Consider the following 13496-nt stretch of genomic DNA (forward strand, 5'->3'; position numbering starts at 1 on the left):
TATCCAGATGTTAAGTTAGAAGTTGTACACGTTTTTCTGTTATTTGATAATTATACATGTATTGTTTCAAACTTTGTAATCTACAGTTACAACAAAAATTTTGCTCCTTGATCAAACTTTTTCCCAAAAGGTAGGTGTGACGATATCCTGAGTTATTCATTATGGACTGATCAGACACCAAATGGGTCCTCACTCTGCTCTGGACTTTACTCTAATCACAGCTGGTACCCGTGTTACTCTAATCCTGTGTTGTGAAATCCTCAGACCTTTCTGTCAAGTTGTCCTGTCTTTCAGTGTTAGGAGTGGCAAATTGACAAATGATTGGAAAGTCATCACATTGTCTCCTGATCCTAGATGTTTGAGAAAAATTATCCAGAAACAGACATAAATCCATGCTTTTCCTATCCTTATGTTTGTCAAAAACAAAGTCGAGATTATTGTTACCTGCACAAGTGCATTTATGCATGGGTGCAATGAAAAACTTGCAGCAGCATCTCAGGCTCATAGAATCGGATAAGCAGCATTCACATGAAAAGCATTTTTACAAGAAACAACACAATGAGCACAATCTGGTCAATTTTAGTGTGAAATCATTCTTGTGTTGCTATACCAGTGGGACTTCAGGTTTCTGGTATCTCCTGCCCAACAGTAACTGAGAGAAGATGGTGAAGCCCTGAAGATGGGGATCTTTGTCATAAATTTACTCGGGAATACAGTGAGGTAGTTTGTCAATTAGAAAGTTGCAACAATGTAGCATACGATGTAATAACATTCTAGCGGGAGGAGCTGCGAGGGGACAGTTGTGGAGAAGAAACTCTGGCAGGAGGTGAGGTCCCGGGTTTTTCCTACCGTGGCTACCGCTGGGCTGAATGGCTGGTCTTTGCACCGTACGTGTTCTGTACTGGGGAGACATTAAACACTACAGAGACAAAAATACTTTAAACAGAACTTCTTTAGTTGGTGTAGATTTCAGAATATCAAACTCCATCACAGTAACAGGGTTTGATTAAAGGAAACGATGCTTTTCTAATCAACAGAGCTCATTCCAGTGTAATCACTACCTGCCATCCGGATGCTGGTACTCTTGCAATCCAGGTTCTTCAGAAGTCAAGAACGAGGCATGAAACTTGTTGCTTATGATTGTTCATATAACACTTCATAAAACAAAGGAAACAAGGGTAAAGGGTGGCAAATGGATTTTAATGCAGGCAAGTGAGAGATTTTGCACTTCGGCAGGACCAGCCACGGTAGGTGAGTGGGAGGGCACTGAGGAGTGCGGTAGAACAGAAGGATCTGGCAATACAGGTCTTTAATTCATTAACAGTGGCATCACAGGTCGATAGGGTTGTAAAGAAAGTTTCTGGCACATTGGCCTCCATAAATCAATGTATTGAGTACAGGAGATGGGATGATATATTGAAGTCATATTAGATGTTAGTGAGGCCTAATTTGGAGGATTGAGCGAAGTTTTGGTCACCCACCTAGAGCCAAAATGTAAACGAAGTTGAAAGAGTGCAGGGGAAATTTACAAGGATGCTGCCAGGTCTGGGGATATGAGTTATAAGGAAAGATTGAATAGCATAGGACTGTATTCTTTAGAACGTAGAAGATTTGATAGAGGTATACAAAATTGAGGTTAGATGTGACTATAACCAGGGGTCAGGGGTTAAGGGTAAAAGGTGATAAGTTTAAGGGGGATATGATGGCAAAATTCTTCAGAAGTGGAATGATATGCCAGCGTAAGTGGTGCATGCTGTTAAGGCATATCAGGACATTTGATAAAATATTGAGTAACCCCAGCCTCCTAGATTTAATTGAATACAGTTAAAGAAATCCCACTTACCAGACTGATAGGTTTTAGCTGTTTCGTTATGCATTCAATCAGCCAAATCAGTTTTGTCAGATCTGTCAGGTACAGGATGTAAGTACAGCACTCCTTGCCTCGAACTGCACGTTCCCCCACCCTGATTGTTGAGAGATCTGATGCAATGTGATTTTGAAGAACCATTTTTCACAAGGCAACTATATCAGTTGTTACTTTCTGCAAGGACCCAGTGATGTCATTGTTTACTTGTTCTAAAACTGCAGCAATATTTTGAATCTCTCTTGTATTTCATGTAACAGCAGATTATGGGAATAAAATTAATGGAAAATGATTCCTTCTGAAATGTCTTGTTTATTCTAGACTCAGGATGTAATGATAAAGTTTGTGAAGGAGAGACAGAATCCAAATAACAAGGTGTGAGCCAATAACATCAGAGAGGGATAGAAGCTGATTGCATAAAACCCTGCCCTACTGGAATGGGACTGCCTGAACTCAAGACAAAGGTAGCTTTTATAGTAAACACATGAAAAGTATTAATAGCTTTATCATGAACATTGGATATAGGTGTAGAGATATCCTAACTCCACTGTGGACAGAGACGCAGTGGGCTGTGTAAGGAGGACGGTTGGCCATGGGGCTACCACCATCCCGGTAAAACAGGACATTTTAATAAGGATTGCATATCTGTTCTGGATCTGCTGGAATGCTTTCATCAGTGAATATTTTGAAGTGTGTGTAGGATATTGTCAAACCCAACAGCTGGAGACATTAACAGTCTCAGCATATTATTGGAAATTCACATAAGTACATGTTGCATCATCACAACTGGTGCCTTGTGAGCAGGAAAACTTGGTAAAGATGTAAGAACAAGAAATAATATATGAATAAACACTTTAATAAGCAGTAGTTATCGACACTGTTCAAAGTCTTCTCGCGGGTCACTGATTTGCCCACTGTTACCCAGCAGAGTGGGGACTGGGTTGGACATTAGCAGCACATTAACTACAGCACTTGTTGTCCTCGTCAGGAACCACTCTAGCTTACTCGCAGTGACTCACGTGTATTCACTTACTTTCAGCTCCTTTCACATCTGAATTAGTAATTAACAACGTTTGTTCAGGCCCTTCTCACTGAGCTCCCAGTGGTTCCTTATGGGAATCTCAGCAGGAATCAGGGTGTTTGATCACTCCAAGTAGCAGAAATCTGTTGGGAAGCAGACAGCACATCTTGGGTTAATTTCACAAAATAATTAATTGAACTCTCCGCCATAATATGTTTATCAGCTTCTCGGAGGTTGAGAGCTCCCGGCAGTGATGTGGGTCACCCTGTGACTACCTCCAATGGACTTTATCTTGTTTGGAGTTGCTCTGATGTGACACAAGACGACAGGAAGAGCTGTTGGCCATGGTACAACCTTCCTCATGATACTCACTCAGTCCTTGTTGATGATTCCGTTCATTCATTCGGCTTGTCCTGATGACTCTGGGTGATGTGGACAATGGAAAGACCATTCAATTGTCATCAATTGTCATAATTTGCAATAAACATTTTCAGTGAAATGTGTTCCTTGGTCAGAGTCAGTGTGATGTGGCAATCTCCATCTCAGAATGCAGTCCTTAATGATCCTCAGCAACTAGGTAACACTCGTAAGTTCCTGTACTAGTACAGCCGTAAGAAATCCCCTTTGCCTCCACTAGTTTCCAAATCGTGAACAATTCCAAAAGCATATTGAGAATCAGTGGGGAGATTAGCCGATCATCCTTCTGCCATCTTACAGGCTTCCAGTACTGGCCGTTGCCTGAGCTTCTCCATGTCAAGTAACACAATAGTCACCAATAGATGTTAGAAGTTTCCAGAAAAGAATATAGAGGCAACTGTAATGAACAGAACAATTACATGTAGAGAGGTAGATATATAAAAATACAAACAAACATAAGAAAGTTAAACTACAAGATAAGTAACAATGATACAGCCCAACCCAACACTGCAGTACTGCAGATTCCATCACCCTGTGAGGGTCTCTCTGCATATGGAAATATATTCCACACATGGTATCTTCAATCCTTGTCTGCAGTGTGAACTTGCTGGTGTTTCAACAGGTTTGATGACCGAATGAACCTCTTCCCACACTCAGAACAGGTGAACAGCTTCTCCTGTGTGTGAACTTGTTTGTGTTTCTTCAGGCTGATTTGTTGATTGAATCCCCTGCCACACTCCGAGCAGATGAACGGTTTCTCCCCGGTGTGAATTCGCTGGTGCGCCACCAGGTAAGATCTTTGATTGAATCCCTTCCCGCACACTGAGCATTTGAAGGGTTTCTCTGCGGTGTGAGTTCGCTGGTGCATCATCAGGTGACAGGACTGAGCAAAGCTCTTCCCACACTCGGAGCAGGTGAACGGCCTCTCCCCAGTGTGAACTCGCTGATGACGCTGCAGGTTGTTTACAACAGTAAAACTCTTCCCGCACTCGGAGCAAGTGTACGGCTTCTCCCCCGTGTGAACTCGCTGGTGAGCCTGAAGATTATATACAACAGTAAAACTCTTCCCACACTCGGAGCAGACGAACGGTTTCTCCCCTGTGTGAACTCGCTGGTGTCTATTCAGGTAAGATGGTTGAGTGAACCCCTTCCCACACTCAGAGCAGATGAACGGCTTCTCCCCGGTGTGAACTCTCCGGTGGCTCTGCAGAGCAGATAAACGACGGAACTCCTTCCCACACTCGGGACAAGAGAACGGCTTCTCCCCAGTGTGAACCCGCTGGTGCTTCATCAGTTCCGATGACTGTGTGAACCCCTTCCCGCACTCAGAGCAGGTGAACGGTTTCTCCCCGATGTGGATCCGCTGGTGGACCACGAAGTTGGAGTGGAAGGCGAAGCTCTTCCCACACTCAGAGCAGATGAAAGGCTTCTCCCCGCTGTGAACTCGCTGGTGTGTAAGCATGTTGGATAACTGTGTGAAGCCCTTCCCACAATCAGGGCAGTTGAATGGCTTCTCCCCGGTGTGAACCCGCTGGTGTTCAATCAGCTTGCTCGATCGTTTGAAGCGTTTCCCGCAGTTGGGACACTGATAGGGGTTCACGGCTGTGGAGACAGGAGTTTGTGCCGCCGGGGTTGGCTGAGGGGAGGTTTGTAAATCTGTTACCTCCATCCCGAACACACTGCGACTGAAAGTCCCAATCCGGCCCGTCGCGGCCTCCAGAAGCTTCACGGTGGCTCGGATCTCGGTTGAAGTCGACCTAAGGCTGGAGCTGGGATGGATCGGGGCCGAGCTGCAGCGACACGGCGGGACGCGTCTCCGGGACAGTCTCGATACTCGACCGTCTCCACCCGGACACCGACCCGACACTTGCCGCTGATGGTCCTGAATGGCCTGACCCAGGATGCATTGCGGCACCGAGAAGGCGCATGCGCACTGACAGCATTACGGCTGGGGATTTCACTGGCGGATCTGCAAGCGGGAGGATTCAGTTCAAAGTAAATTGATTATCAAAGTCCAGACACAACTCTGAGATTCGTTTTCTTGCGGGCATTCTCAGTAAGTCCAAGAAACTCCGTCGGTTATTGTCATTTCAGTAGTTGTTTTTGTGATAGTTCAGACTTCACTCTGTTCTTTTGTTAAATTTGTGGCCATCTCTCTTTACTGTGGGCGTATGTGAGCAAAGAATTTCATTGCAATGAAAACAATGAACCCATTTAACCTAATGACCTACCAATGTCAGAATCAGGTTTTTTATCACTGGCATACGTGGTGAAATTTGTTGTTCTGAGGCAGCCGTACAGTGCAATACATAAAACACTGTAAATTACATTGATGTAATAGTGCAAACGGGGAGTTGCTAGACAGATAGTTAGATAGATTGATAGATAGATACTTTATTGACCCCAAAGGCAATACAGTGTCGCAGTAGCATTACAAATGCACAGGTATAAATATTAGAAGAGAAGTAGAGAGAATGAAAAGTAAGTTACCACAAACAATTTAACAGAAGGGAGTCATCATTTCCCCAACTCTCGATTGACTCATTATAGAACCTAATGAAGTCATATAGCGCCCTTTGGAGCAGCGCAGCTATCTTAGCCTATCAGTAAAAATACTCTTCTGTTCAGACAGGGTGGCATGTGAAGTGTGAGAACCATTTTCCAGAATTGCCAGGATTTTCTGTAGGGTCCTTTGTTCTACCACAGCCTCCAGTGTGTCCAGTTTGACTCCTAGAACAGAGCCAGCCTTTCTATTCGGTTTATCGAGCCTGTTGGCATAGCACCGCATGGAAGATTTACCCCACAAAATAAAACAGCAAAGAAGACCGCACTGGCGGCAACAGACTGGTAGAACATGTGAAGGAGAGTGCTGTATACTCCAAAGGACCTCAGTCTCCTCGGGAAGCAGAGGCAACTCTGGCCCTTCTTGTACCCAGCCTCGGTGTTGGTGCTCTGCTCAAATCTGTCATCCAGGTGCACACACAGCTGCTTGTAGGTCGTAGCGAGATAGTGTGCATGATTCCATGAGCAGGTCTGAAATCAGATGGCACAGGGGAAGCAGCTGTTCCTAAAGTGCTGAGGGTGTGTGTTCCGTTTTTGCTTCATAATTGTATCAAATGCAAATATTTTCTTAAAATGTCATTTCAATGCCTGTTGTTGCCTCTGTGTTCTCTGTATGCGCTCTGTTGAAATGCGAACTCAGTCCAGATGTTGTTGAGATAGGTTAATAATGGATAATAATGTTAGGTTAACGCTAAAAATGGAAATTGTTGTTACAATGTTCTATCAATGCCTGTTGTCACTGGAATCTTTCCTCGTTATCATTCAGTTCCAGATTCTCCTAGAAAAAGAGGTTAAGTATTTTGGGTCTGTAGTTTGGCTGTTCACAAAAAGCGGACGAGCAGACTCTATCTTCTAAAGAAGTTGAGATCCTTCATTGTGTGCAGCAAAATGTTGGGGATCTTTTACCAGTCTGTTGTGGCCAGTGCAGTCTTCTTTGCTGTTTTATGTTGGGGGAGTAGCATCGGTGCTTCCTCTTACTGTTACATGTCAGTAAGCTTGTTATTTGTCTACATTGGCAATACAAATTGCTGTAGAAATATCTAGTCATGGTCATGTGCTTGGAATGATTATATCCACTCCACCCCTGTGGTGATCCCTCTCTAGCTTCTGTGGAAATATATTCAAAACTTTGAGATTTTTATGTATTTTGTCCTGTAATGTGACAAAATAGAACCTATATAATCCCAGAGTGCTTTGCTATATGCTAAGTGTGTAGGTGACAGGAGGCATGTAATGTTCTGATCATTATTCGTTTGTGTAACTAAGGGAAGGTCGGTAAATTCTGTGGCCTCAAATAGAAGTACCGCCGCTGCTATGCTGCCTGGCCTGCTGCGTTCCACCAGCATTTTGTGTGTGTTGCTTGAATTTCCAGCATCTGCAGATTTCCTCGTGTTTGCAATGTAGTCCACCCCAGCTCCGGGCCTCCCATATTATAATAAGGAGTTTCATCTTTTCGTTCACAATGAGGATGGTTTTACCCCAGCCGTTTTGACTCGGGATCACGGTGGAAAACAAAGGCCGATTGCTTGTTTCAGTGCTCAGCTGGACAACAGCCAAAGGTTTATTGGGTTCTCCTTCAGCGGTGGCAGCCTCTTCCTTTGCTGTTCAGCACATGCAGTCTCTGACTCTACCGTCTTACTCGTGTCCATTCAGTAGAAATGTTACTGGCTCGCTGTGCCAGGTAACACTTTCCACACTAACGTGAAAGTGTTACTCAGGAAGTAATAAATCCCCGTGAGGACCTTGCTGATACTCTCATTCCTAATGGCGATATAATTTCATTTATTGACGGCTCAGCTTAACGTGACAATATGGGCAAACCATAAACTGATATGGATGGGGGTCTCTAATGATAATCAAGCGGCAGTGTGTTTTGGGTTCAGCACATTTACATTTAGCAAATGACTTTGGCACCCAGTCTTCGCATCTGAACATGTATTGTGGATTTAACTTGGAGTTCCAGCTCTCAACAATGGGTTCCTAAAAGCCATGAATCTCACCAGGCAATGCTGATTAAAATGGGTTTGGATGCCTGCGGTGAGCATGCGAATATGGAAGTGTGAAGTTTCAAAGAAAGCATTGCCCATACTTTGTAAATGTGGAATTGCCCTTTCATGTTTAGCACATAAAACATCGAGCCCCACGTTGGGCCTGCTATACCTTGTTTTGTCGAATAAAGAAGCTGCTTTGTATCTACCAGTACTTCTCTCCGGTGGCTTCATTCACGCAAAGACAGAGTATACTACAAAAGAGGCCCACCCTTGTTGTGGCAGAAGCAAGCGGCCCACGCATTGGCCCTGGTGACATCTCCCAATATGGAGGACGTATCAGACCACGGCTCCATCGGCCGAAAGGGTAAAGTGGGAAAAGCTCGGTTTTCAATAGTTTGTGGCCCCAGGTAAATTGGTACTGTGGAATGCCCGATGTGTTCACAAGTTCGCTCAGGTGGGCAAGAGGGGAATGGCTGATCAAATAAACCAAACTTGGTTTGTCCCTGGAATACCACAAGTTGCAGAACAAATCTGAAGGCAATGTATGGTATGTGCCTTATAGAATCTGGAAAAACTGGTACAAATTACAGGGGCTCATACCCCGCCATCCAACCGCCCCTATGCACATTTACAGATGGACTTTATATTAAATTGCCTCAATGTGAAGGGTGTCAGTATGGATTAGACATTATCGATGTATTCTCATGATGGGTTGAAGCATTTCTTTGTAGAGAGAATGGTGCAGTTACAGCGGCGAAATGTTTGTTAAAGGAAATAATCCGGCGATTTGGGATCCCCTGGAAACTATCTAGCGACAACGTTACCCAACTCACTGGTAAACTATTAAAGCTTGCAAAGCCTTACAGGTGGATCAACATTTTCATTATCCTCAGTCAGCGGGCCGAGTGGAAAGGATGAATGCAATGATTAAGAACAAACTTAGTAAAACGCGTGAGGAAACTGGACTAAAATGGAAAGAATTTATTTTTGGTTCTGCTGACTATTCGAGCTGCTGCAAATGGAATCATTGGCCAGTCCCCACAGGAATCACAATAGGGTGGTCCTTGCGCCTGTTATCTGACGCGCCACCAGGAGTTAAGCAAATGAATGGACGAGGGTATGCTGGACTATTGTTTTGCCCTAACAAAAAGCACTACAAATATCATCACAACACACATCAAAGTTGCTGGTGAACGCAGCAGGCCAGGCAGCATCTCTAGGAAGAGGTGCAGTCGACATTTCAGGCCGAGACCCTTCGTCAGGACTAACTGAAGGAAGAGTGAGTAAGAGATTTGAAAGTTGGAGGGGGAGGGGGAGATCCAAAATGATAGGAGAAGACAGGAGGGGGAGGGATGGAGCCAAGAGCTGGACAGGTGATTGGCAAAAGGGGATACGAGAGGATCATGGGACAGGAGGTCCGGGAAGAAAGACAAGGGGGGGGGGGCCTAGAGGATGGGCAAGAGGTATATTCAGAGGGATAGAGGGAGAAAAAGGAGAGTGAGAGAAAGAATGTGTGCATAAAAATGAGTAACAGATGGGATACGAGGGGGAGGTGGTGCCTTAGCGGAAGTTAGAGAAGTCGATGTTCATGCTATCAGGTTGGAGGCTACCCAGACGGAATATAAGGTGTTGTTCCTCCAACCTGAGTGTGGCTTCACCTTTACAGTAGAGGAGGCCGTGGATGGACATGTCAGAATGGGAATGGGATGTGGAATTAAAATGTGTGGCCACTGGGAGATCCTGCTTTCTCTGGCGGACAGAGCGTAGATGTTCAGCAAAGTGGTCTCCCAGTCTGCGTCGGGTCTCGCCAATATATAAAAGGCCACATCGGGAGCACCGGACGCAGTATATCACCCCAGCCGACTCACAGGTGAAGTGTCGCCTCAAATATCATCAACAGTTTTTTATATTATATTATATTATATCAATGTGAAGGGTGTCAGTATGGATTAGACATTATCGATGTATTCCCATGATGGGTTGAAGCATTTCTTTGGAGAGAGAATGGTGCAGTTACAGCGGCGAAACTTTTGTTAAAGGAAATAATCCGGCGATTTGGGATCCCCAAGAAACTATCTAGCGACAACCTTACCCAACTCACTCGTAAATAAAGTTTGCAAAGCCTTACAGGTGGATCAACATTTCCATTGTAGCTACTATCCTCGGAGTGGAAAGGATGAACAGAACAATTAATAATAAACAGCAAAAGGTGTGAGGAAACTGGACTAAAGTGGAAAGAGCCTTTGGTTCTGAAGACTATTCGAGCCTCTGCGAATAGAACCATTAGCCAGCCCCCACGTGAATCACAACAGGACCCAGCGCCTGCCATCCGACGCGCCACTAAGAGTTAATCAAATGGAGATACAGAACCTGGTGAGAGCATGTTGAATTATTGTATCGCCTTGACAAAAACCATCACTAAACGTCATCAACAGGGAAAAGAAGTCCAGCAACCGGTAGGCGGACTTTAAATGCCACGAGATCGAACCCGGAGACTATGTGGCGGTGGTGCGGACATTTAAAAGAAAAAAAACTGTTTGGAACCTCGATTTGAAGGACCATTTGAGGAATTGCTGGTCACTAATACGGCCGTCAAGGTAAGAGAAAAAACGTCGCGGGTTCCCGCCTCACTGTGAGAAGGTGCTTAATAACGTGAAAAAAAGGAACAAAACTGAGAGTCCTAATGACGCCTGTTGGAATCGCACATGTCCTTGCCCCGCCAGATGTGACTGCCATGAGCACACAGGCGGCTGGGCTGCGAGAGGGCACAGGTTTAAGGTGCTTGGAAGTAGCTACAGAGGAGATGTCAGGGGTAAGTTTTTTATGCAGAGTGGTGAATGCATAGAATGGGCTGCCTGCGATCGCGGTGGAGGCGGAAACTATAGGGTCTTTTACGAGACTCCTGGAGCTCAGAAAAATAGAGGGCTACCCTAGGTGATTTCTAAAGTAAGCACATGTTCGGTACAGCATTGTGGGCCGAAAGGCCTATGTTGTGCTGTGGGTTTTCTATGTCTGGATGTCCCGGTACATGTCGAGATGTGCGTGACTCTTTTACCCGTGTCCTTCAAGAAACAGAGATGAACTGTCCATACAGTGGCGCTGCAAATCCGAACGGAGTTGCCGTTTATGTTTATCGGAGAAAGGGGGCACGCATCTCCTGATTGGACAAGAATATTGTATTTGCATACTAGATAAATCAGGAGAATATAATTTACTTGACATATCACATCCGAGGGACCAACAGGAAGACTGGGGAAGTAGGAGACCAATTTCACAATTATAGTCCCACAGGAAACTAGTGGCCGTTTGGGAGGGTGAGAGCAAGGTGGATTGGTGTCCTGCATTATGTTATGAATATAGGTATTATGACATTAGCAGTCATCCTGTTGCGATTTTTGTATAAAGTGTTTCGACCCGGAAGAAAAGAGTATTGACACTCGTTGAAGCAGGCCACCGAGAAAGGGGAAATGCTTGATTAGGGCTCTGAAGCGGTATCATTGCATAAATTGGTGGAAATGTTGTTTTTAAAAAATTATTACAATATTCTAAAGCAGAAGCTTATGAAATTATGGTGTTGTCGTTCAATGACAAAAGGGAGGGAATGCGAAAAAATATTCGAAACTTTGAGATTTTTATGTATTTAATATTGCAACGTGACAAACTGGAATCTGTATAATCCCAGAGTGTTTTGTTCTATGCTACATGTGTATGCAGTAGGAGGCATGTAAAGTTCTGATCATTCTTCAATGTGTAACTAAGAGGAGCTCGGTGGCCTTGATTAAAACTACCTATTCTGCCCTCGCTCAAGAGTTTCCCTGATTTCTTAAGCCAGACAGGTAGGTAAACTTCAGTCCCGCGTAGTTGTATATTGACAGCGGTTTTATTATTCACCAACCGCTACAGTCCATAAGGAGCTGATGTAAAAAGGCAGTACTCTTTGGCGTTCTCATGAAAGGCAAATTCAAATATTCATTGAAATCCCTTCACCTTCCAACAGAGTGCTTCTACCTACCAGCGACTGAATGAAATGTTCAAACAATACTAAATGGCTGTCTTGACGATGAAAGCAGATTGCTTAACAATGCAATAGTGACTACTCAGCAACAGTTGTAAACGTACAATTCAGCAATGAGATCTAGTCATTAGAAACCACATCTATTTGGATGCAAAAGGACTACAGCTGCTAGCTAGAAGAGTCGACTCCCAGAACAGCCAACGAATAGCCTGAAAGCTTGTTTAAAAATACGAATTTTGTAAACTGTACTGTAAAACAGTAGCTGCCTGCCATCCATTGGGGGGGGGGGTGGTCTTCTCCTTGCAAGCAATAAATATGCTTTTGGACAGATCTACTGTCTTGTTTTTTGGTTCCTAGAGAAAGGTGCATGGCACTCTGCACTCTGTTTCACTGATCAGACACCCAATGGGTCCTCACTCTGCTGTGAGACTTTACACCAATCACAGTGTGACACTAATCCTGTGTTGTGCATTCCCCAGACCTTTGTGTCGCCCTGCCTTTCAGTGTTGGGAGCGGCAAACTGACAAATGTTTGGCAATTCATCACATTGTCTCCTGATTCCAGAGGCTTGAGAAAAATGTGCCAGAAGCGGACATAAATCTGTGCTCAGGTTTGTCAAAGACAAAGTCTAGATTATTGTCACCTGCACAAGGTGCATGTATGCATGGGTGCAATGAAAAACTTGCAGCAGCATTGCAGGCTCATAGAATCAGATAAGCAGCATTCACATGAAAAGCATCTGTACAAGAAACAACACAATTAGAACACCAAACAGCAGGAATTCTGCAGATGCTGGAAATTCAAGCAACACACATAAAAGTTGCTGGTGAACGCAGCAGGCCGGGCAGCATCTCTAGGAAGAGGTGCAGTCGACGTTTCAGGCCGAAACCCTTCGTCAGGACTAACTGAAGGAAGAGCTAGTAAGAGATTTGAAAGTGGGAGTGGGAGGGGGAGATCCAAAATGATAGGAGAAGACAGGAGGAGGAGGGATGGAGCCAAGAGCTGGACAGGTGATTGGCAAAGGGGATATGAGAGGATCATGGGACAGGAGGTCCGGGAAGAAAGACAAGGGGGGGGGGGGGAGACCTAGAGGATGGGCAAGGGGTATATTCAGAGGGACAGAGGGAGAAAAAGGAGAGAGAGAGAAAGAATGTGTGTATAAAAATAAGTAACAGATGGGGTACGAGGGGGAGGTGGGGCATTAGCGGAAGTTAGAGAAGTCGATATTCATGCCATCAGGTTGGAGGCTACCCAGACGGAATATAAGGTGTTGTTCCTCCAACCTGAGTGTGGCTTCATCTTTACAGTAGAGGAGGCCGTGGATAGACATGTCAGAATGGGAATGGGATGTGTAATTAAAATGTGTGGCTGTCAGTCTGTCTCTTGCAAAAAGCTATCTGGACTATTCCTCTTCTCACCCTGTCTCTTGCAAAAACGCCATCCCCTTCTCGTAATTCCTTCGTCTCTGCCGCATCTGCTCTCAGGATGAGACTTTTCATTCTAGGACGAGGGAGATGTCTTCCGTTTTTAAAGAAAGGGGCTTCCCTTCCTCCACTATCAACTCTGCTCTTAAACGCATCTCCCCCATTTCACGTACATCTGCTCTCACTCCATCCTCCCGCCACC

At 44.7% G+C, this 13496-nt stretch overlaps 1 protein-coding gene across 4 annotated transcripts in view; it reads right to left on the reverse strand.

Moving 5' to 3' along the window:
- Nucleotides 1-13496, reverse strand: part of LOC140204029 (uncharacterized) — a 62741-nt gene that overhangs the window by 20936 nt on the left and 28309 nt on the right. For 2 of the 4 annotated variants that reach the window (XM_072270276.1, XM_072270277.1), the window contains one exon: nt 2746-4848. In XM_072270276.1, coding sequence (XP_072126377.1) covers nt 3883-4848 — 966 coding nt within the window. In that variant the 3' untranslated portion in view covers nt 2746-3882. Of the gene's footprint in view, nt 1-2745; nt 5188-13496 lie in introns of those variants that run through there. The other 2 variants (XM_072270272.1, XM_072270274.1) reach the window with 2 other exon arrangements.

This window comes from Mobula birostris, chromosome 10 (genome assembly GCF_030028105.1).
Source record: "Mobula birostris isolate sMobBir1 chromosome 10, sMobBir1.hap1, whole genome shotgun sequence".
Classification (NCBI taxonomy): domain Eukaryota; kingdom Metazoa; phylum Chordata; class Chondrichthyes; order Myliobatiformes; family Myliobatidae; genus Mobula; species Mobula birostris.